This window comes from Benincasa hispida, unplaced genomic scaffold (assembly GCF_009727055.1).
Source record: "Benincasa hispida cultivar B227 unplaced genomic scaffold, ASM972705v1 Contig758, whole genome shotgun sequence".
NCBI classification, from domain to species: Eukaryota; Viridiplantae; Streptophyta; class Magnoliopsida; order Cucurbitales; family Cucurbitaceae; genus Benincasa; species Benincasa hispida.
In genome coordinates, this window is record NW_024065101.1 from 31324 (window position 1) to 50724 (window position 19401).

Sequence of the window (19401 nt, forward strand, 5' to 3'; positions counted from 1 at the left end):
AATCTAAAAGTATTATTTCTAAATATGAAACATTATCAGTACCTATATATTATTAACTGTAGTCTATCGTTGATAGACTTATCTATGGCTAGGGTCTATTATTGATGAACCTATATCAGGTCTATCAGTGATATACCTCTCACTGATTGTGGTCTTTCAATGTTAAATGTTTATCATTGATGGTTTGCATACTTATTTGCTATTATGTTTGTTAATAGTATATCATTTCAATAAAATATAAATATTTATTAGATGCTTTTTTACTTATTCATTTTCTTTTAGGTTTATTATGGATATACATAAAATAGAAATACTATGTCGATGACATTTAGCTTTTAATTTTTTTTCTATATTTGTTTATTTTCATGCTAATTTGTTATTAACACATTGTCACACATATACCATAACAATAAAATTGAAAATGTTATATCAGTGATTTAAAATTATTGTCTATTCATGATTGTTTGCATGTTTATGTGTTTTGAGATCTATACTTGATTTATCATATCAATAAATTAGAAGAAGATTAAAAATAATAAATCACTGATAACTTAATATTAATAATAAATCAATTAATAACAAATGACAATAAATTACTACTAATAATGTATCACTAATATACCATTTATATATATATATATATATATATTAGTGATAAATATGTATCAATGATAAAGGTTGAAATGGTCTATCTAGATAAATATAAAAATGTTCTATCAATGTAGACATAAAGAATAATTTCTTGTTAATAGACATAAAAGTAATCTAACAATAATAAAAAGTTATCACTAATGGATATATTAACGGTTTATGAATAATATACACAAAAAAAATTCATCACCAATAGACATAAAAATGAATGATAAGTGGTAGACATTTACTAGCGATAGAATGTATAAATGGTCTATTAGTGATAGACATAAAAATAATGTGTCAGCAATAGAAGTCAATAAGTAATAAACTATTAATTAAAATAATCTATCAAGATGATAGAAGTTTGTCATCTACACAACCATTATAATTAAAGAGCAATGATTAGGTGCAGTCTAACTCATATGCTCTTCACTTCTTGACCACACAAAAAAGAAATTAGAAAAAAATTAATTTAAAAAATAAAATAAAAATTACCACGTGCAGTAATTTATTAGACTATACTTAAGGTGCACCAAAATAGGTATATCTAAAGAAGCATCCAAATTTTTTCCATAATTAAATGATATATCAATGATATACTTTAAAAAATTTGAAAATTTACATATTTGTATATTATTTATTTATGTGTATGAAGATCAATTTTACTATCCAAGAGAGAAGAAAAAGAAAAGGTCAAAAGCAAAGAGGTGAAATAAAGCAAATGATTGATTTTGGAAATGAAATAAAGCAATGATTGGGACCTTTAGAGTGAGAGCAATAATGGAACAAGTTTTTGTGTTGGTTCCGTTTTTCATGGGATCCGACGAGAAGAAAAGGATATAACTTTGAGGCTCAAATCAAAGGAGGGGGGAAGGATTAAAAAAAAAAAAAAAAAAAACCCTAAATAATATAAAGAAGAACAAAACTACCGAAATATCAATTTACTAGACATCGCAGTATCGATCCATAAGATGGTCTTCAAGTCAAACACCAGAAATTTTGGTTCGTCGTACAATACATGCTAGAATGTGAGCAATGGAATTATAGATTATTGGACAAAAAGAGAACTTTTTTAAATAATGCCTCATCGATTTAAAGCTCTAATGTGATCAGAAAATACTCGGATTTCATTATTGAAACAATCTCGACTTTCAAGTAAGTTCCAAAGAATCATCGAATCTGTTTAACCCAAAAAGGAAAAATCTATGCTTTTTCAACTATAATAATACCATCTAAGAGAGCAGCAGTTTTGACAATAACAACAATAATATCGATGAACTTTAGAACTTTTTGCATCAATATCAAATAAACTCCTAAATCTACGATAATATTTAGATGTATTCATCTTTATGCATTCATCTATCACACATACATAAATATTGAGTTAAAATATTTTTAAAAAGAAATAAGAAGTATGTAATAAATTATGACTGAATAGTTTAATATTAAACAAAAATAGATACTGATCGACATGTTTTCCTAAATCTACAACCCTTAGAAAACCCTAATCTAAAATTTTCTTCCCACATCCACGTGTCCCCTTCTCCTTTTTCCCTCCATCCCTTGATTTCATCACTTTCATAGGCAAAACCCAGAAGCTTCGAGCCCTCTTTTCTCTCTCTCTCTCTTCCTTTTTGTCTCCATTCTCTCATAATTTTCCCAATCCCCAAAATACCCTCTTGCCTCTCATCATATCTCCCTCATGTCCACTAAGGTCATTTTAGTAATTTCAACACTTGAAATCAACTCCTCAAACATGGGCATGGAAGAGCTTTAAGGACCACTATAAAAGGAACAGAATATGGGCAGCTCTGGAAACTACAAGTTGTGTACTAATATTAAACCAAACCCGAAAAACCTCTCATTTTCAAGAAAAAAAAGCTGTCATTTTTGTGATTCCCTTTCAAAATGGAAGAATACCCAGAAGCCAGAAATTTGGATTCAAATCAAAGTTTGAATCTTTATGATGATGATGATGATATCAGAACATCATCAAAGGATTATAATTGCTGCAGCAAAGTTGAGATGTTGATACGGATGGTGAAGTTCACTGTGTTTTCTTTGGTTTTAGCCTTGTTTTTTTCTTTCTTCTCTTTATTCCCTCATTCCTTTAGTGTCTATTTTTCCACTTTCATGTTCTCTCTTCTCAACCATGCCATGGAGAGAAAGTATATGTTCTTAATTTGTAATGGAATCCTGTTTCTTTTAGCCACTTCCTCTGTTATTGAAGATTCTTCTTCTTCTTCCTCTTCTTTTGGGACTTGTTCATTTAATTCCCATTCTGATCATCATCATCATCATCAGCTTGAACATGATCTTGTGGCTGCCATCGATGGGTCTGATTCTGAAGAATCAGTACAGCAAAATCAAGAAGAAGAAGAAGAAGAAGAAGAAGAGATTCATAGAGATGAATTAGAGGAAGAAATGGAAGAAGATGAAGGGTGTTTTACAGATGAGGTTGAAGATGATGATGAAGAAGAAGAAGGAAAAAGGAGGGAATTAGAGGTAGTGGTGAGCACAGAAGAATTGAACAAGAAAATAGAAGAGTTTATTAGGAAAATGAAGGAGGAAATGAGGATTGAAGCAGCTCAAACTCAACTCATTGCAGTGTAATCAATTAAATTAATGCATGCCAAATAAATCAATATAAAATATTAATATTTTATGATAAAATAAAAAGCCTTTTATATATTATATATATATATATATATATATATATATATCCACTTCTTTGACATGAAGTGAAAATTTGACCTAATTTATCCCAGTTGAATGTTTTTATTTTAGTAAAAATTTCGGTATATAAATGTGTTTGTTCAAATCTTACATAGTTTAATATTATCTAATTAAACATTTTTATGTCTTATGAAAGCTTTCGTATTATTGGAAAAAATTCTATTCAACAACAAATTTAGAGTGATTTTTTTACTAAAAAAAATAAGGAAATATCAATTGCTCATAAAAGGGACCTGCTTTACAATGGTCAAAGTCTTAAGTAAAATTATCAGTTACTATTAATTTTATAATTTTAAAATTTATGATCGTAGTAATCATTCTTTTATCATCACGAGTCATATCTTGAAATCTAGTTACTTTTATACTATTAATGGTGGTTAAGTTAATACATATTAATATATCTAAACCAGTATCAATTATAATTATGAACTTTAATTAAAATTTTATTTAACCTTTAAAATTTGAAGTTGATTTTAAAATAATTCAGTGAATGTTTGCCGTTAAATTTAATTTACACGTGAAAATGTTATTGTACCTATTTACATATTATTCACATAATATTTGTGAATCATACATGTGTTTTTTTTTAATTATTTTAATTTTACATCTTCAATTTTTTATTCTTTTGTTTATGATTTTTTTTTTTAATCTTAGTCCTCAATTTCTTTTTCGTGTTTAAATTCATTATCATAAACAATATGCATATTCAACGATAATTGTTTTGGAAGAAACTCTAAATTTTAAGAGTGTTTTAAAGTTTCTCCGACGGTCTACAACAGAGTCGTGATAAAAGTCGTCGGCAAAAGATTATATGCCAATTGTTTAACCTTCAGGAAATTTATATGTTCTCTTGATGTTGTAGATAACACGTCGGAGAAAGCCTTACACCTGACGCTTGCAAAAATCTCCTTGGGAGTATAATGAGATTTTCCAATTCTACTTTTACATATTCGTTGGTAGTCCGGTTTGATCTTTTTTTCCAACTATATTTTCCCATGGTTTGTAAATGCCTGTCGGGAGATAATGTTACTTTTGACGTCAATGGGTAAAAAACTGGAGTTGATATCTTAAATCTTGTGGGTCATGTAGTATGTAATTATAATGTATACATAATTTTATTTATTCAATAAAATATGAGATATTTTATTTGACGTTTAGTAGTATTAACCCATAAAATCAGTAAACTAATATTCAAAGTTATTTTCTATAGTTTAAATATGCATGTAGAGACATACAAGTGGATTATATTTAAGTGTTAACCTAAATGGTCTGTAGTAGATGGATAAGGTTGAATATCTTATTTTGATGACACACTACGAATACGATTCGCTTTGTAGATGTAACAATTGTTGTAAAGTGCTACAAATGATATGATCTTGATCATTCATGTAGAAACATGTGAGCGGGAGTGTTCTATACAAAAGAATTTGTATGAGACTGAACTACGAAATGAATAATCTCTTTATATAATGCCATTAATAGTAAAGACTTACATTTCACTAGGATGACCATAGGTGACATGACTTGAATCCTGAGTGAGTTGTGAACTCCTGCCTATAAATTTAGTTTGGCCAATCTTATCCATTTACTACAGACCATTTAGGTTATGAGACTGAACTAAGTCTGTACCTTCCTCTTCTGATACCAAAAAGAGGAAGAAGAAGAAAGGTGGAAAGGAGAAAGCTAACCTACCAGCTACTACCCAAAAGGGCAAGAAGGCCCCGACTGCAAAGAGAATTTATTTCCATTGCAACCGAGAGGAACATTGGAGAAGGAATTGTCCCAAATACTTGGCAGAAAAGAAGAAGATCAAGCAAGGTAAATGCGATTTACTTTATTGGAAACTTGCTTAGTGGAGAATGATGATTCGACTTGGATAATAGATTCAGATGCCACTAACCACGTTTGTTCTTCCTTTTAGAGAATTAGTTCCTGACGGCAATTGGAGGTTGGGAAGATGATGATGCATGTTGGAACTGGGCACGCCATCTCAACTACAGCAGTGGGAGGACTTCGATTTTGCTTACAGAAATCATATATTCTACCAGATAATATATATGTGGTCCAGACTTGAAACGAAACCTTATTTCTATAAATGTTTGCTTGAATAGAACTACTCTTTATCTTTTAATGTAAATAAAGTGTTTGTTTACAAAAATGGAGCATATATTTGTTCTGCATATTATTTACCTTTTTAATTACTTTTTTCTTGAGTTGATTTGAACTTCTTGCTTTTTTTTATTGAAAATAATTTTATATAAGTTGTTCTATGCTCTCATAATCTTTATGTGCTAAGACTGTTAGCAACAAAAACTCTCTTAAGTATAAACTGTTTAAAACTGCGGTAACTCAGTATACAAGACATAAAATATCTCCTAAGAAAATGTCAATCTTTGACACCTAAGATTAGAACACATAAATCATAATAGGATTGAGAGAAGAGTCAATAATAGACTTCTAAGTAAATTATACATTACTTAAAAAGGAGAAACAACTTCTAATTAATGGTCAGTTTAATTAAATATATTATTTACCTTTCTCATTACTTTTTTCTTGAGTTGATTTGAACTTCTTGCTTTTTTTCTTTTTTTTTTTTATTGAAAATAATTTTTATATTAGTTGTTCTATGTTCTCATAATTATTTATTGTCCTTCACTTCTAAGAAAAAAAAAATTAAGCAGAAGAAGAAGACAAAAACTACAATAAATATAATATTTTAGAACCAACATTCACTAGACAGATTTTATTTTGCTTTTGAAAGAAAGAGAGAGAAGAAAGAGAACATCTGTAATGAAAATGATCAGAAAAAAATGACGCAATAAACTTTTAATGATCGAAAAAAAGAAAATGTTAGAAACATCATCAAAATTCAGTCGATAAAATACAGTTAGAGACATTAAATAATATTGCTGTTTGAAGTTTGAAATTTGAAATTTGAAATGGTAGAATGGTTTCCATTTCACACTGTAACAAAAAACATGTCAAACATATATATTATGTAATAAATTATATGATTTCCTTAGAATAAATTAATAATATTTTTAAAGTACTAATATTACAAAACTTATTATATAAAGAATTGTTGAGAAATCAATTTTACATATATTGAGGTGATTAACTACCACAAGTTTAATTAATTGTAATTATATTACTAAACAAAGTCCAAAAACAAGTTTTAACATTGATATCCATAATTACAAACGTGCTACCAAACGTACATCTACATAGTTTAATTCTTGGAATGTTATACACACATATTTTTGAGTTGAAGAAGGTTAGGGATTACAATTTTTTATTTTTTATTGAAGAGAAATATATTTGAAATAATAATTAATGTTTCAACTAAAAAAACTTTAAACAAATATAGTTTTGATTAAGATTTATATCTTCTTCTTAAAAATTAGATGTTTGATTCTCTAATGTCCCAAGATCTCATGTATATATTTTAAAGGGCTTCTTGCATATTTGAATAAGTTTTAAAAATTAGGCCCATAACCAAAACTTATTACTTTTGTAAAAATGGGAAAAAGTAAGCTCATCCCATGAAATGTCAAAAAAGTACGAATACAACTGATACATCTGACAATAAGGATAGAATGGTTCAAATCACAAATCTTATGATAAACAAAATTTTCATATATCAGTTGAGTTGTGTTCTACGGTTATTATTATTATTATTTTTTTTTGTAGCACAACGTTGTGAGGTGGGAGCTAAATTTAGTTTCGCCACTATAATCACCTAGTGAAGTAAGAAAAACAACTTTAATCAATAGAAAAAAGCTAGCCACAATCTTTTCAATTGCTTTAAGATTGGAAAGCAAAATGAAGTACTTAAGGATTGTACTTTAAACAGAGGGAGAAAAAGCAGAGTAGTAAATCCTAAGGAGTGGAATTTTGTTTTGTTGGATCTTTTGCTTTGCTTTTGCTTCGACAATTACAACACAAATTACTATGATTTCTTTTCTTTCTTCCCCATCCCATTATCATTCATCCGACAATTTCTTTTCCCAATTTGTCTTCTTCCACTTCGTTCAATGCCCAAAACCCTAAAAATCGACCTCTCAAACCCCATTTTGTGGCTCCAAATCCGCCCCTTTCTTTGTCATTCTTTTCTTACCTGTATTTGTGGATCCAAATCATGTGCATTCTCTTGTTCTTTCTCTTTAATGGGACCCCTTTTACCATTTCCGATCATTATCGAGTAATTTCTTTCTTACTCCTACCTCCAGCGACAAATCAGATTAGAATACCCGGAATCTGGAAGGACCCCATGTAATGCAATCATGGATTTTGGTTGAAGATTAGTGTTCTTGGCTTTGATCTTTCCGAAGTGATTGTTCATGCAGCACATTGAGTTCGTGTAAGTTTCTGATGCTCTTTGTTAATAGGAACAGTTTGTTGTTGTATAAGGACTTGGCTTTATTATTACGACATGTCGTTTTTAGTTAGTGGGTTGCGGGAAAATGGGGGCTTGTTAATGGCGAGTGGTAAGGATTTAGGCAGGTGGAAGTCAGAGAGTGAATGTTGGATTCTATGGCAATTTCTCATACATTCTTTTTCTTGACTGTTGATTTGTTTTGTTCTAAATAAAGAAACACAACTTTCTGGCCTAAATTGTAGCTGTGCTTATAATGGACTTTGTCAATTAAATCTCACTCTTAAACTCTTCTCTTATCTCTATTTAGTGAACAGGTTAAAGAATGTTTAGTATTGATTTCTCATGAATTTTGTCTAATTTCTAGGGGAGAACGAAAATCATTAAGCTAAATGGGGAATTACTGTTAATGTGCCTATACAAAATCATCAGGCCTTTCAATAATTATCGTTTCTTTCCAGCATTTGATGATAAAATGTGAGGATGGCTGTTGCTTGCATTGTAATGGTTTTGGCTTCATGTTATTTCCAAAAACACTGATTCTTTATTGGTTATATTGGAAAGCTCTTGAAATTGATTTGGAGGCAATAATTTCAACATCCTAATTGATAATTAGGCTGTGAAAATTGAAAGCATTGACCTATGTAATGTCCCTGAAGAGGGTATGTTTGGCCAGTTTCTGCCTGTGGATTAGTATCACATGATATAATTTTTTTGTTGGTAAATTGGTATCTATGTTAATGACCTAAAAACATTGCGTCCCAAAAATTAATCTCTTCTGAGTTAAAAATCAACAGTTTTAACCTGGTTAGAAGAGCTTTATTGATTTTCTGATGGACTCTGGTGATGTTGAGCAATCCTTGCTTCCTAAGCTGTCCGATTCTGATAAGAGGAATTCTCTCCAGAGAAGAAAATCTAATCGTCATGGTAGTTTTTCACATTCAGTAGAAAATAATAATCAACCACACAATTATGATGTAGTGTCTCATCAACGTATTGCTGTTTCACAAGTTAGTTTTAGGAAAGTATTTGTTCTTCTGGCGATTTATTTGGGAGGAGGCACATTTTGTTTTTTCCTTGTTCGTGATCAGATCACTGGCAAGAAAACAAATGGGATTGTTGATGCCATTTACTTTTGTGTTGTCACAATGACCACCGTTGGGTATGGTGATCTTGTTCCTAACAGCATAGTTGCAAAACTACTTGCATGTGTTTATGTCTTCACTGGAATGACCCTTGGTGGGATGATTCTTAGCAAGGCAGCCGATTACATTGTGGAAAAGCAAGAAATTCTTCTGGTTAAGGCCATGTACATGGGGAAAAAGATCAGCTCCAGTGAGATTCTTCAGGAATCTGAGGCTAACAAATTGAAACACAAATTCATTATGACTGGAATCCTCCTCTGGGGTCTTGTTGTTGTTGGAACTCTTATCTTGACTGTGGTTGAGAAGCTAGAGTTCATGGATGCCTTTTATTGTGTTTGCTCCACAATCACGACTCTCGGCTATGGGGATGAGAGCTTCTCTACAACAGCCGGTCGGGTTTTTGCTGTCATTTGGATAATGAGCAGTACCATCTGCTTAGCACAGTTCTTTCTGTACCTTGCAGAATTACACACAGAAAGGAGACAGGAATCACTGGTAAATTGGGTTCTCAGCCGAAGCCTCACGTACAAGGATCTTGAAGAAGCAGATCTTGATCACGATAAAGTAGTAAGGTCAGTCTGATTTACCGGCATATTTCTAATCTTTGAATTCCATTGGATTTATTTCCCATTACCCACGTCTTAACAATGATTAATCCTGTTTTGATTCAATTCTTGCATGTATCATGGGGCTTATTGGCAATCTGCTTTATCAGTGCTGCAGAATTTGTTTTATATAAACTGAAGGAAATGGGGAAGATCAATCAGGAAGATGTTTCTCCCATACTTGACACTTTTAAGAAGCTTGACATTGATCAATCAGGAAGTTTAACAGAAGCTGATATAGTGACCTCATAGTCATTGGCTTGATAACGCCTAACTCTTATCAGACCATAATTCTTGTAGAGCATTGGAGGAGGTGATGATGATCCTTGCTGCTTATTTTGTCCACTCACTAGAGTAGATTGAAGCTGATTGTTGTTGATCCAGATTAGTATATGATAACACCACCATTTCTTATATTGTTATTGACTATTTGACAACGCTTCATCAAATTTGATACAATCTAACATGTTTAGAGGTATAGTTGGTTTTTTTATTTTGTTTTTTGTTTTTTTTTTATCTGTGAGTGTCCAGGTCAATTTACTTGCATTTCAACTAATCTCACAAGACAATTGCCTGACCCTACAACATTTTGGTGTCAAGAAAACTTGTAGGATATTGAATCTTAGATAGGTGACCACCATGAATTGAATCCATAACCTCTTAGCTCTTTATCAAAGTCATGCCTCCTTATTTACCACTAGGCCAACCAATCATACGCTTAATCATATTGAAGCTGATAGCATACACTTTGAATAGTTTCTGTCACTTTGATTGATTCTTTGCTTATCTATGCATCCCATATAAACCATGAGTTCAACAAGTTTGGATGGATGATACTTTGGCACGTCTTTTTCCTGTCATTTTATAGATCATAATCCAAGTTAAGTTGATATCGGTACAAAACTACAAACTTATCATGGTAGACTATAAATCTCATTTTCATGGTTAAATTAAAGTGACCATTGATTCCAAATATCCTTACCCATTAGGATTCAGACACAAAATGTGAAGTGGATACAAATGACATTCAATTTACAAACCATTTTGGCATTGAACATACATGTTGTGTTATTACACTGAACTAACTCATTAGTAGTTGGAATATACAAATTGAACAGACAGACAAATTTAGAGTCTTTGTTGTTTAAATTTTGACTGACAGATAATCTCTTATTGGTACTTATAGTGGTTTTCGCCATATTCAGGCCGTGCGACATAATCTAGAATCCCTTCACCAGCTTTCACACCATGAATTTCGGTTCCGACTTGGAAACCACCTCCAAAGGCGATCATTGCCACCAGAAGTACGGCTGTGGAGGCAAAGAGAGGCCAAAAGAAAGCTAGAATACTTAGAAACCGAGGGGCTGCATACACAAACAATGACAGAACAACTGAAACTGCTGCTACAACAGTTATTTGGTCTTTGTGTTGGAGAACCTTTGTTTGAATGTCCATGGAGAAGGAGAAGGAGAAGGAGAAATAGGGAAAGAGAAACTTTCTATGAGTGATGATGATTTCTATGAGTCTCTCCTTTTCTGGTAAGATGGTATTTATAAGTGAAAAACATTGTATTGCTGATGAATTTCAAAAGATCTCAAACTTTGCTTGATTCATCAGCTTCTTATTTTTTGCAAGATGCAATTGTTTTGCATATAATATAGTTATTGCGAAAATACTGAAATACCCTTATACAGTTAGTAGAAATTTTGGTGGGGGAGTTGAAGGAGAAGGGGGGAACGAGTCATTTAAGACAGGAAACAAATGGAAACTTGGGGACAAGGATGCTTGATTAGATTGTTGTCCCTTTGCTTGATTGGTCGGTTACTTTGTCCCTTTACATTTGATCACTTTCATGTGTGTTATGGATTTCAGGGTATTATTGAGGAAAAGAATGGCATCTTTTCTTTTTCTTTTTCTAATCTTTTTCTCAATCAAAGAACAATTTTTGAGAATAATAAACAATCTGATTATTCTGCTTTTGAATTGAAAGCTTATGTCTATTAGGATTGGCTTTAATTATGGGTTTTCCACTGATGCTAAGCTTCAATTCTATTGTCACCATTATTAGAGTCAGAACTCTCGAGCGGCTTGTGAAGATTAATGTTGTCGGTGGAGGTTAATTTGATGAGATCCTTTTATCTTTTCTTAATATGAAAAATAGGCCAAGGATTTCAAAGGGAATTATATTATAAATTTTTTTAATATAGGACGTTGAGAAATTATTCCCTAAAGATATGTTTGTCATTTGAATTGATTTGGGAGTAATGGGTTAAATTACAAGTTTAGTTTACGAACTTATAAGGTTGTGGTTAATAAGTGTTAGAAATTTGAGTTTAATTTCAAACTTTGAATTTTAAAAGTATTTAATTGGTATCTAAACTTTAGGGAGTGTTTGGAGCGTTGAATTGATTATTATAATTAGTGCTTATAGTTTGTAGGTTATAAATAATATGTATATATTTGGAGTACATACAGATTTGAAATAATAATAATACTATAATTAATTGTATGTTATAATAATTGGAAATATCCACTATTATAATTAGAGTCTCAAACTTGGAGTGGACTCATCCACTTGAAGTTGGGGGTCTAAACAATTTCTAAGTGTTTGAATTTTATTTCAAATAAATTCTTGAATTATAAATCTTGTGTCCGATAGGTTTTTGACTCTCAATATTTTTTAAATTCATTAACATGTTAGAAGCTTGATATTTTCATCCCTTTTATATATTAAGTTTATGAATTTTAATAAACATGTAATGGGTTAGGGTCTTATCAAACTATTGAAACTTTTAGACCTCATTAGAGAAAATTACAAGATAAAAAGTTTACATAAGGAATTAAACTAAAAAGTTTGAAAAGCTTTGGTCCTTAAACCATTATGATTAACCTATTAGTCAATAAGAGTAGGATGTTCGAGGCCTGTTGAGGCCCAAACAAATAATATTTTTAACCATTCTCACGAGCTTATAGATTAGTGGGAATGGATCATCTCTATCAGGAACCTTCAATTATCTTAGTTGATTAGTGAATTCAATTGTCACGATGGAGGGAGGGAGGGGAAGAGTTTGAGTGTTTTGATTGCAAAGAAATTTATATGACTAAAATGTAAAAACGTAATTGAAACGAAAATTCGATTTGATTGAAAGCTTAGCTTAGGGAATTCGGATTCCACCCATTTACTTGGTTGCTTGCCGAGTTCTAAGGATTCATTGCTTGCTATTATTGGTTCATTTGCTTGGAAGACCATAGCTAAACACACTAATGCATTAATCAATTACTTAATTAGTCTAGATGTTCAATTAACTAGTCTCAATAGTGGCCTAATCTTAAACGCTCACATTAAGTCTAGGTAAACTAGCTAAGACAATTAGCAACTTGAATAGCCTAAATTACTAATTAGTTCGATTCTTGAATGATTAGTCATGTAATGTTGCAAAATAATTGTCCTAGACAACTTAGAATTTACATACAAGATACCGTAACCTATACCCTATTTAGATTAACACATATAGGTTCATTCTTCCCTAGCAAAACAAAGAAAAGATAATGGGTGATCAAGCCATACAAGATTTCTAAGCATAAAAATTAAAATAACATCAAGAATCAATAAAATTCAAAAGCAAATCAAGAAATACAAATCTCACAACCAAGATTTAAGGGGTTCCTATCCTACTTTAAGCTAGAAAATACTTACCTTAGCCACCCATTAGCCACCCATAGTGTGTCAAGATGAAATCCAAATATGAGAAATTAAAATTACAAGTAAACTAAAATGTGAATGACAAAAGTAGAGAGAAATTTGAGTTGGAGGCTACAATCTCGAACTTGTTTGGCCTAAATCAGAAAAGAGATATTTAAAGACGTATAGGGGTGTTGCGACACTTAGGACAACGTCATGGCTTCGATGTGCATACAGGCTAAATTCATTTGTCAAAGTATGTAGGCCGCGACACTACCCTGATTTTAAACCCTTCTGGAACACATAGCATTTGTCAAAGTGTCAAAGTGTGTCACAATCATTTGTCAAAATGTGTCACACTACCCTGATTTTACACTAAATTCATTTGTCAAAGTGTCATGCCACAACACATAGCAGTGCTGCATCACCTTAATTACGTCTAGCCTAGTGCAGCTATGCTGTGTGTCACAATCAAGCTTTCCGAAGCTTTCCTTAGCGATTGTGCGACACTTGTTCCCGCTCACAAACAAGTCAGCCAATTCGAATACTGATAATGGCACACCGGGTGCTTCTTGCAACCTCCACCCCCATTTTAGAGAAAACAGTTTTAGATAACGAGTTTAGAGAAAAAGTTTTCGCAAACAGTTTGATTGTAAGAATAGAGAAGAGAAAGATTGTAGTAGGCTAGAAAGCAATAAGTAACAACAACAACTTTATAACATACTACTCCGGGTATGGGGAAATGATAGTTAGTCTTATCCCTATATAGTGCATTATGAACAAAAACACATCCGCTACCCTTGCATATGGAAATAGGCGAGCGGTCATTCACTAAGAAAAGTACATATAAACCTATACCTAGCAAAAGGAATTACATAGGATGAAAGTATAGTAAAAAGAGGTGGAGGTGGTCACGCGGTCATGGGCAACACGTCCTGGATAAGCATGACCGTGACATTGTGCTCCCTCGATGGCATTTTGTAATTTTTCTTCTTTTCCTTGGTTGATGCTTTTGGAGCTTGTTTTGGTTTGTTTAGGTCCTGTTTTCGTTCCAATGGTCAATTCTACCTTTTAGATGCTTAATACCTACAAAATCATAGAATAAACACGTAAAATCATAGAACAAGCCTAAATTAAGTGGAATAAGAACCTTTCGGTAGCTATTAAATATCTATGCATTCTTATACTTTCAAGTATGTACTATTTTAGTACATGTTCCTTCAGTTTTGTTACAATTTAATTTTATTTATAAAACATTCCATCAAAATAAATGTCCTTTTTACTATTAAACATTTAGACTTTGTAGCTTATACACATATTTGGTCCTTAATTAGTTTATTGATCTAGCTATGTAAGAAATTTCATTAAACCATAAAAAGTTCTATGGTAAAGACGTTCAAATTTAAAAGTACAAAATTAAATTGTTACACACTAAAATTCAAAAATTAAATTGTTGCTTCAATGAAAGTTTAGAAGCAAAAGTGATTTTGAACTGAAATTTTGATTTGAATTTTATATCTCTAGGTTAAAGGATTGATAATAATATTTACAAGGATGATATCGACCATAAAATACCTCTTAAAACCAATTTTGAACGTTTTCAAATTGGTTAGACAATAGTGGCTCCTTTCACGAGGTGAAGATTCAAATTCCTTCTCCTAGTTTGTAATATAATATTCTAAAAAACTAGTTTTTTAGAAAGGAAAAAAAAGAAAAAACTCTCTCAAAAATTCCAAAATTGAGTTCTCCAACCCAAATAAAAAATAGAGTTTGTATTAGCACTTTCTCCCTTGCTGTGCCAAAGTTTGCCTTTGTAAGATCATTTGCTTGCCAGATTCCCATAAGCTGCTTACAACCACAAATCTTACATCCATAGGTATTAAAGCAGAAACACTTGAACTTCTACTTAATGATCTCCACCATCTCTGTCTATACAAGTTATTCAAAAATCTTCTTCCTCTGAGATTGCAGACAAAGTCGGTCGCCATTTTCGACACCCTTTACGGGGGCCTGTATAGCTCAACAATCTATGTCGAGATTGCAACTTCTTTGCATTTGCCAACAGCAACTTAAACTGTTCCTTAGTTACCACAATCTTCACCTTCCTTGCTCCTGCTCCATCGGAGTATGCTATCTTTGAGGAAGCTAGAAGATTTTCGAGCTCTTTCAAGCATGGGACAATATTTTGAACCTCCCCAACTTGGAGGATAGTTCTGGTTGGAGAAGTAAAATCAAGGAGAAGAGGGTCTTTACCACATTCGGTAGCAGAATCAGTGGCTTTTTCCAGCTCTCTGAGCTTCTTCTGCGGCAACTGGACACAAGGCAAGGCAATGCAGTTTCCCATTTGTTAATGAATGGTTAAGAAATGAATGTCTCATGAACATATATAGCATGTGGGTTTGAGATGATCCACCTGGTAAGGCATCAGAACGTGCCAACCATTATACTGCTTCTCCATGACCTGTTTGAATATAATATACACAGCCAACGACTTCAATTGGGGATTAAAGATAAGAAATTAGAAGATAGTACCATGTTATGTGCACTACCAAAGAGTTCATACTGGAAAATTATAAAAAATATCAAGGATCAAAGTCAATGGCTTTGACATTTTGTTTTAGGACTGCTGTATACATCCTTTACTTACAAAGTCAGCAAAAATAAAAGAAAAACAGAAGAGATTACCCATCTTTTGAGGCTTAGAAGGAATGATTCACAGAGATTAAATACGTTGTATTGACTTATCATTTCTTTTATCCTAAAACGAAAGCGAGATTCCTCTGAGTTCTTTGAAGATTTTGATAAAAATATTTGAAAATTTAGAGGTCAATCCATTGCCCCTCTGAAACTAACATCATACAAATTATTAGGAAGGAGCCTGAGTCTGAATGAACCATTCTAGTTCCAACATCGGTTCCTCTTCCTCCATGAGTTCAGCATCCCAATTTAGTTCTCATATGGTGCAAAATCAACTCTTCAGAGTAAGGGGAAAGACGAACCAAATAGGACATATTATCCTTTACCCTCGTGCAATAAGATTTTATCATCCTAGCATATCTGAACTTGATCCCCTGCATCTCTATTACCTCCCTTTGGCAGGATAATAATGGAACTCCAGTATGCTTTTCAGACGTCTGCTAATAAACAAAACTTGCACGGATTCGAAAGGGTGTATGTTGAGAGAGCTAACCAAGGGCAAAAATATACCATAAAGAAATTAGCAGTAGGCAAGAAAGTAGAGTGTTCGAATATCGATCTGACATTCCAATGAATTATAATACAATAAAAGAACAAAGATAGCAGAACTCTTCATTGCATCCTTTAACGTAAAGTTCTCTTTTAATAAATATATGGCCGATTAAAAGAAAGGAGAAAAAAAAAAGGGGTTTAAATAAAAGATACCACAACAGATATTATTGGACCTTTCAGGTACAACCCTTATTATGCTGCAACTAATTCAGGTGAACTTCTAGACTCCAACCAGGATTTTGCTGCCACTTTAGTCGTCAAAAACCACCCGACCTTTTCTGGAGCCTCATGGAATGGAGCATTTAATTCCTTTAAATGTGATTCAAAGACGCTTGCCAAACCCTTATCTGAATATTTGTGTTTTCCATGTCCAGTATTTATTCCAAGTAATGGTGGAAGTTCCTCCCCAGATTCGAGTACCTTTGTTAAGTCATTTATCCAAACGTGTAATGCAGTGAGACCAGCCCCAAGAGAAAGACCCTTAAGATAAAGAGACCACTGAGTTGGAGACCTGGATTGCAAATCTTTATATAACTGAAGTGTAAGCCCCAAATCCAGTAGTTCACATGCCTTATCCAAAAGATCTAAATTTACACAGAGATCAATTAAGCAATTGCAGTAGGCTTTTCTCACATCAGCACTGACAACACTAAAGAGTTCTGAGGCTTCAGTTCTGAAATCTCCTTCCTTGTCTTGCTCCCCCATCAAGAGTTTAACCACAAAACCGAGTTTTGGATTAGCTCTCACAACACAATCAATCAGCTTACTAAGTTCCTCTTTTGGTGTCTGGGTAATTACATTGAGAAGACAGCCACAGAATCGATCGTCTGGAGTTAATCCTAACTCTATCAATCGACTGAATGTCCTCACTACATCATCAACACGTTTGGCTTTCCCATAGCACTGGATTAGTGATGTCAAGACAAAGATATTAGGGTCGAAACCGGCTTCCACCATCTCGTTCAACATTTCTTCTGCCTCTGATACTTTTCCACTGCAGGAATATATGGTGATCATGGAAGAAAAAGTCCAACTGTCAGGTGAGCAAGTCCCAGAACTCTTCATATCTTGAAAAACTTCAACAGCCTCATAAACGTAGCCAACATCAGCACACATAGCTAAAAGTGTATTGTAGAGAATTACATTTAACTGCAGCCCCTTTTCCTTCATCTCCTTGTAAACAAGGAGGGCATCCTCACCATACCTGGCTCTTCCATAGGCACGTAAAAGAGAAGCATAAGTTGCCCAACTTGGTGAAAATCCATTTTTAATCATCTCTTTGTAAATGGTCTTGATCTGCCATGGTCTTTTAGCCCTACCCATAGCATCCAACAAGCTGTTATATATAACCAAATTTGGCTTGATGCCTATAGCCTTCATTTCTTCATACACATTCAAGCACCCATCATAGTTCCCAGCCACTCCATGAATTTTGATCATTGTCGAGAATGTTGCAGGATCGATACGCCAATTTTCAGTTCTTGCACGGTCATACAAACTGAAAGCCATGTCAACATTACCAGCACGTCCATAGGCATCAATCATCGCAGAATAAGTAACATCATCAGGATTACAATCAAAACTTGGCATCTTCTCAAACCACTCAACAGCCTTATTAGGTAGCGAACACAACCTAGCACAACTAATAATTGTAGAAAATGTCACATTATCAGGCTTGACTCCTCTCTTAAGCATTTCTTCAAACAGTTTCTCTGCACCCTCCATATCTCTGCATTTCCTAAACACCTTCAATGTCACATTATAAAAAATCGCCTGTTTACTAGATTTCAACACGTCCTGGAAGTACCGAAGAGCAAGCAACGCAGTTTGGGAATTCGACATGTTATTCAGCACTACAACAGCGTCCTGTTGTAAAATGTTACTACCTATCTCCTTCAAGACATCAGCAACATCTTCCTGACATGGATTACAAGAGTCCAAAGACTCCGATATTCTAGTAAGAGAAGCATACCTGGCTTCGTACGATTGCTTCCGAAGTTTGGAAGCTCTGGGGCTTCTAGGATTGACCCAAACGGAGCTTTTGGAGGAGGAACTGGATTTCCCATCTGGGTATTTGGAGATTTCATCATTAGAGGGGCTTGGATTGTGGGTTTCTTGAGGAGCGTATTCCTGTAGCGAGACATTGGTAATTTGGAGGAATGGTTTCGAGTGACGAGGAATGGGATTGAGTTTGAAAAGGCGAGAGGAGTTGCACAGAGTTGTTTTACGTTGAGAAGTGAGAGAATTGGAAAGGGAATGGTGGTCGGTGAAGAAGGTGGACGGCGAATGGCAGAGCTGGAAGGCCATTTTCCGGTGATTGTGTGGCCCTCTCCGGTTAGTTGTTCTGGCCTTCCGGTTGAGTGGCTCGTCCCCGCCTTATCGGCTGCAGGCCTTTACATCAAAATATCCTCTTTCAAATTCAAGGGTATTTTTATCAGAAAAATATTATTATTATTATTATTTTGGGTTAAAAAATATTTTTTGTTCCTAAACTTTCGACAAAGTAAAAATTTAATCCCTAAATTTTTATTTGTAACAATTTAGTCACTGCTTTCAATTTTATAATAATTTAATTCTTGAACTTTAGTATATAACAATTTAGTCATTGTACTTTTAAATTCATAACAATTTAGTCCCCTATGTAAACAAATTTATCAAAATTAGATGTCAATTTTTATTATCTTATGATGTAGACTTTGTATTTTATAAAAAAAATATTGAGTCTTTAATTAGTTTATCGATTTATTTGGTCAAGAAATCTCATTACATCTTAACAATAATTTCTACAATGAAGACTAAATTGTTATAAATCTTAATGTACAAGAACTAAATTGTTACATAGTAAAGTTAAGGGATTCAACTCTTACAAAATTGAAAGTTTGGGGACTAGATCATTACAAATTAAAATTAAAGGACTAAATTGTTAATTATGAAAGTTTAGGGACTAAAAGTGATATTTAACATTTTTTAGAATTA

The 19401-nt window shown here is 33.0% G+C and overlaps 4 protein-coding genes across 9 annotated transcripts; 2 read left to right on the plus strand and 2 right to left on the minus strand.

Annotated features, from left to right (window-relative positions):
- The first annotated feature begins 2436 nt into the window (after positions 1 to 2436).
- LOC120070020 (glutamic acid-rich protein-like) lies at positions 2437 to 4520 on the plus strand. The gene is made up of 2 exons (XM_039021868.1): positions 2437 to 3242; positions 4232 to 4520. Exons 1-2 carry the CDS (start codon positions 2542 to 2544, stop codon positions 4233 to 4235), a joined length of 705 nt encoding a protein of 234 aa, XP_038877796.1. The 5' UTR covers positions 2437 to 2541; the 3' UTR covers positions 4236 to 4520.
- A 2651-nt stretch (positions 4521 to 7171) lies between these two features.
- LOC120070021 (two-pore potassium channel 1-like) lies at positions 7172 to 11483 on the plus strand. Of its 5 annotated transcripts, XR_005479760.1 has the most exons (4): positions 7172 to 7729; positions 8542 to 9461; positions 9605 to 9969; positions 10700 to 11483. XR_005479760.1 is itself a non-coding variant. In XM_039021869.1 (2 exons), exons 1-2 carry the CDS (start codon positions 8578 to 8580, stop codon positions 9744 to 9746), a joined length of 1026 nt encoding a protein of 341 aa, XP_038877797.1. In that variant the 5' UTR covers positions 7174 to 8577; the 3' UTR covers positions 9747 to 9972. The 5 variants fall into 5 exon arrangements, 1 of the variants encoding a protein (XP_038877797.1); XR_005479761.1 differs by having other exon boundaries at positions 7172 to 9461; positions 9605 to 9807; XR_005479759.1 differs by having other exon boundaries at positions 7174 to 9461; positions 10681 to 11483.
- A 3193-nt stretch (positions 11484 to 14676) lies between these two features.
- LOC120070018 lies at positions 14677 to 16238 on the minus strand. 2 transcript variants are annotated; one of them, XM_039021866.1, is made up of 3 exons: positions 15590 to 16238; positions 15430 to 15487; positions 14677 to 15288 (listed from the first exon to the last, which is right to left on the minus strand). In XM_039021866.1, the coding sequence occupies exons 1-3, from the start codon at positions 15632 to 15634 to the stop codon at positions 15119 to 15121; spliced, it is 273 nt and encodes a 90-aa protein (XP_038877794.1). In that variant the 5' UTR covers positions 15635 to 16238; the 3' UTR covers positions 14677 to 15118. The 2 variants fall into 2 exon arrangements, with proteins under 2 accessions (XP_038877794.1, XP_038877793.1); XM_039021865.1 differs by having other exon boundaries at positions 14677 to 15487.
- A 178-nt stretch (positions 16239 to 16416) lies between these two features.
- On the minus strand, positions 16417 to 18828 carry LOC120070017 (pentatricopeptide repeat-containing protein At4g16390, chloroplastic). The gene has a single exon (XM_039021863.1). The coding sequence runs from the start codon at positions 18730 to 18732 to the stop codon at positions 16618 to 16620; it is 2115 nt and encodes a 704-aa protein (XP_038877791.1). The 5' UTR covers positions 18733 to 18828; the 3' UTR covers positions 16417 to 16617.
- Between the last annotated feature and the right edge of the window lie 573 nt (positions 18829 to 19401).

Bases quoted from the DNA above. Each gene is read 5' to 3' on its own strand.
- LOC120070021 (XM_039021869.1), top strand. From the start codon at position 8,578: ATGGACTCTGGTGATGTTGAGCAATCCTTGCTTCCTAAGCTGTCCGAT. The intron at 9,462-9,604 runs GTCAGTCTGATT...CTGCTTTATCAG, and splicing joins GATCACGATAAAGTAGTAAG to TGCTGCAGAATTTGTTTTAT.
- LOC120070018 (XM_039021865.1), bottom strand. From the start codon at position 15,634: ATGGAGAAGCAGTATAATGGTTGGCACGTTCTGATGCCTTACCAG. The intron at 15,488-15,589 runs GTGGATCATCTC...CCTTGTGTCCAG, and splicing joins ACGTTCTGATGCCTTACCAG to TTGCCGCAGAAGAAGCTCAG.
- LOC120070017 (XM_039021863.1), bottom strand. From the start codon at position 18,732: ATGGCCTTCCAGCTCTGCCATTCGCCGTCCACCTTCTTCACCGACCAC.
- LOC120070020 (XM_039021868.1), top strand. From the start codon at position 2,542: ATGGAAGAATACCCAGAAGCCAGAAATTTGGATTCAAATCAAAGTTTG.